We start from the raw sequence: 3,752 nt of genomic DNA, 5'->3' as shown, positions 1-3,752 counted from the left end.
AGTAACTAAAAGCTTAGTAAACTGAAGGTGAGGGCTGTATAGGCATTTTTGGACCATAAGATGCTTGTAGTTGCAGATGACAGACAAAAATATAACTCAAGCTTAAGTGGGCTGAAGCAAAAGGATCTATGAAGAACATGCGTGCTCTACACACTATTGACATGATTTCTATGTGCTAGATAGCTGTTGCTGAAGCTGAATCTGGGCTGTTTTCCCATTCTCAGCTGTCCTTGTGTGACCTGTAATTGTGTGCCAAACTCATAGCAGAGTTTATAGGAGGTAACAGGGTTAGCAGTGTATTTCCCAGTGTATTTTAAGTAGCAAATTTTCTTTGTTAAGTTAATATACAGCAAAAATAAAGAAATAATAATTCTCCTCAATGGGTCCACTTGGTTTTATTTTGTTCACTTCTTATTGTTATTAAGTCAAGGGCAAAATGAACAATCACAACTTAATTAAAAAAAAAATAAAAAAAAAAATAGCAGACGAAAAATAAGAAAGGATTAATTAGGAGTAGTCTGAATAATCACTCACTCACTCACTCACTCACTCACTCACTCATTTTCTACCGCTTATCCGAACTATCTCGGGTCACGGGGAGCCTGTGCATATCTCAGGCGTCATCGGGCATCAAGACAGGATACACCCTGGACGGAGTGCCAACTCATCATAGGGCACACACACGTCTGAATAATCTAGAACACAAAAGCACATTTACAATCACTGTGCCTGCAAGTAGAAGTGTTTTATATATATAAAACACTAGGATTATTGTTCTAGAATTATATTATAATACATATATATATATATATATATATATATATATATATATATATATATATATATATATATATATATATATATATATATATATACATATATATATACATATATATACGTATATATATATATGTATGTATTATAATATAATTCTAGAACAGTTTATATACATGGAATGTAGTAAAACGTGCTGAGAATAGCTAGTGTGTCTATGTAAGTCAAAACGTTATTATAAGATATGATATCATGCGATATATACGGCCAAATATGTCCAAATATTAATATAGTGTGATCCAGTGATTAATCTTTATAGAAGTCCTTGTCTCTTATTTGGGGAGCGCGAGCGCCGCCTGGTGGGTGATTTCCAGGCTTGAGTTAGAAGCAGCCTAAAGCAACCCAAACAGACCTGTACGGTGTTTTGTGAAAATCATGATGTAAGAACTTCTTGTGGTCTGTGCAGTGCTTCTTATTTGTCTAACCAGTGAATACATCATAAAGTTGCCATAAGCTTGTCATCCAAGAACTTCTTCAGTCTGATCAAACTTGGATGACCCACTTGGGAGCTTCATTCGCTTCCCATTTCTCCACACGCTCTGCTTTAATAAGCTCCTCTGTGATGTGTTCAGCGTCACTGGCACGATCTTCAGTGCGCTGTGAAGCTTCGCCGCAGCTCTTCGGATCGACTTGTATATTTAGAAGGCAAATGTGGATGTGACGTCGCAAAGGAAGGGTAAGGAATGAAATCCACGTGATTTTTTTTCCTAACTAATTTTGCATTGTATAGTGCAATTAATTACATCTGACAGTATAATGTGATGTAATGAATGCATGCTCCAAACGCATCTCTCTTTTCCTCCCTCCTCCTTTTCTGTCTTTTTATGTACCGTTCTGTTTGTCACATCCAGGCGGCCGAGGTGCCGGGAGGTAAATCCCCTCCATGTGAGGAGGCGGCACGGGTGTGGAGGCGTGGAGGCTTTTTTTTTTTCCATATTCAAATCCTTACAAGTCGTATAAAAGCGGCGAACTCGGAGCAGAAGGCTGAAGACAGGAAGACAGATGGAGGGAGGTGATAGTTGTCTGTGCGCACCCGCTCAGAGGATGCAGGACTTTGTGAATGCACTCAAAAACGCGCTGGTGTCCCTGATGCTGCTGCCCCGCTTTCTGTTGGCTGCGGTGCTGTTGTGGCTTCTGGACTTTGTTTGCATCCGAAGGAAGGTGCTGGTGATGCGTGAACGGGAGGATTCGACTCCAGACGACCCGCCGGTGACCGTGTCAGACTCGAACCGGATGTTCACGCTGGAGTCACTGCGCGCTGTGTGGTACAGCCAGAAGTTGGACTTCTGTAAAACAGCGCATCTGGGACTGGAGGCACCCAACAGCGAGGTTATGCCGCTCGGCGAACGGAAACGCGCGCGTATATTGGACTACGCCCGCGGCGCACGACCACTCATCCTTAACTTCGGCAGCTGCTCATGACCGCCGTTTATGACGCGCTTGGCCGCGTTCCGGCGCGTTGCTGACCAGTACGCCGATATCGCCGACTCGTTGCTTATATACATCGAGGAGGCGCATCCCTCCGACGGCTGGGTGAGCACGGACGCCCCGTACCAGATCCCGCGCCACCGGTGTATAAAGGACAGAATCCGAGCGGCGCGTCTCATGAACGCCATAGTACCTGGCAGTGCCGTGGTCGTGGACACCATGGACAATTCCTCCAACACGGCGTACGGTGCTTACTTCGAGCGCCTCTACGTAGTCAAGGACGAGAAGGTGGTTTATCAGGGAGGCAGAGGACCCGAGGGTTACCGCATCTCTGAACTGAGGAACTGGCTCGAACAATATCGCCATGAGCTCCAAGGCTCCACACCGGTAGTGGTTCAGGTCTAGATGTAAAAAAAATTATAAATAATAATAATTAAAAAAATGAATATTAATAATTAGATGCCAGTCACTGTGTGTGCCATGAAGAACCAAGAAAACGGGTGTCCTGGAAGCTGCTATGAGCTGGAAGCAACACTACACACGTTAACTTTTGTATTCCAACGCGCATCTTGGAAGAGTTGTGTGTGTGTGTGTGTGTGTGTGTGTGTGTGTGTGTGTGTTGTTCAGTGATGCAAACTGCATGATAATTGTATCTGTTTTGCCCTTTAATAGTTTTGTTGTTGAAGGTGTTTTCACTTTTTATTTGGTGATATGGATTATTCTCTTTTGTTTGCATATCGTCTTTGTGTGAGTGTGTGTGTGTGTGTGTGTGTGTGTGTGTGTGTGTGTGTGTGTGTGTGTGTGTGTGTGTGGCCGTAGAACTGTTTTATTGTATTCTGGTGTTGTCATGAAGTTCGGTTTTTAAAAGGATTTGATCCAGAAAACCGATTCTGATGTATTCTGACACTTGAGTACTTGACAACAGAAGAACGGCCTTTAATGTAATTGCCAAACATTGTTTTGTAAAATGTGTATATTTTATTGAACAAATATTTTTTAAATAAATGATAGAACACAGACTGATGCTATTTATTATTATTATTATTATTATTATTATTATTATTATTATTATTATTATTATTATTATTGTGTGTTTATATTAGCCTTTTACGTGTGTTGCCACCTAAGTTTTCTTTTGTTGTTGGCTCATAGGTTTAAACATAGGCATTTTATCTGAATAAAACAGTTTGATATTATGAAACAGTTTAAAAATGAGTAGATGTACATTGTACATTGAACTACAACTAAGACAACTAAGCTATAAAAATACAATCTATAAAACAGACTATAAATCTTTTTAAATACGCATAGAAAAATATGAGAGCTATAACCATACAATCTCTTCACATCATTCATGTCTTTTGAAAACTTCTAAATATTAATCAAAATATGAAACTGGGGTGATATAAACAATATATAAAGGCTATATGGTCTTTGACTTAAAATTCAGAATGTTTAATATATTTTACTTCCCAACCTGTTTAAGCTGA

General features: G+C 40.3%; 1 protein-coding gene across 1 annotated transcript; it reads left to right on the top strand.

The window, feature by feature from the left end:
- The first annotated feature begins 1,134 nt into the window (after positions 1 to 1,134).
- Positions 1,135 to 3,281, top strand: dio3b (iodothyronine deiodinase 3b). The gene is made up of 2 exons (XM_060866350.1): positions 1,135 to 1,510; positions 1,686 to 3,281. Exon 2 carries the CDS (start codon positions 1,837 to 1,839, stop codon positions 2,665 to 2,667), a length of 831 nt encoding a protein of 276 aa, XP_060722333.1. The 5' UTR covers positions 1,135 to 1,510; positions 1,686 to 1,836; the 3' UTR covers positions 2,668 to 3,281.
- Positions 3,282 to 3,752: the final 471 nt, after the last annotated feature.

This window comes from Tachysurus vachellii, chromosome 3 (genome assembly GCF_030014155.1).
Source record: "Tachysurus vachellii isolate PV-2020 chromosome 3, HZAU_Pvac_v1, whole genome shotgun sequence".
Classification (NCBI taxonomy): domain Eukaryota; kingdom Metazoa; phylum Chordata; class Actinopteri; order Siluriformes; family Bagridae; genus Tachysurus; species Tachysurus vachellii.
Note: the sequence above shows the minus strand (reverse complement) of the source record. Positions and strands in the feature narration are given on the sequence as shown.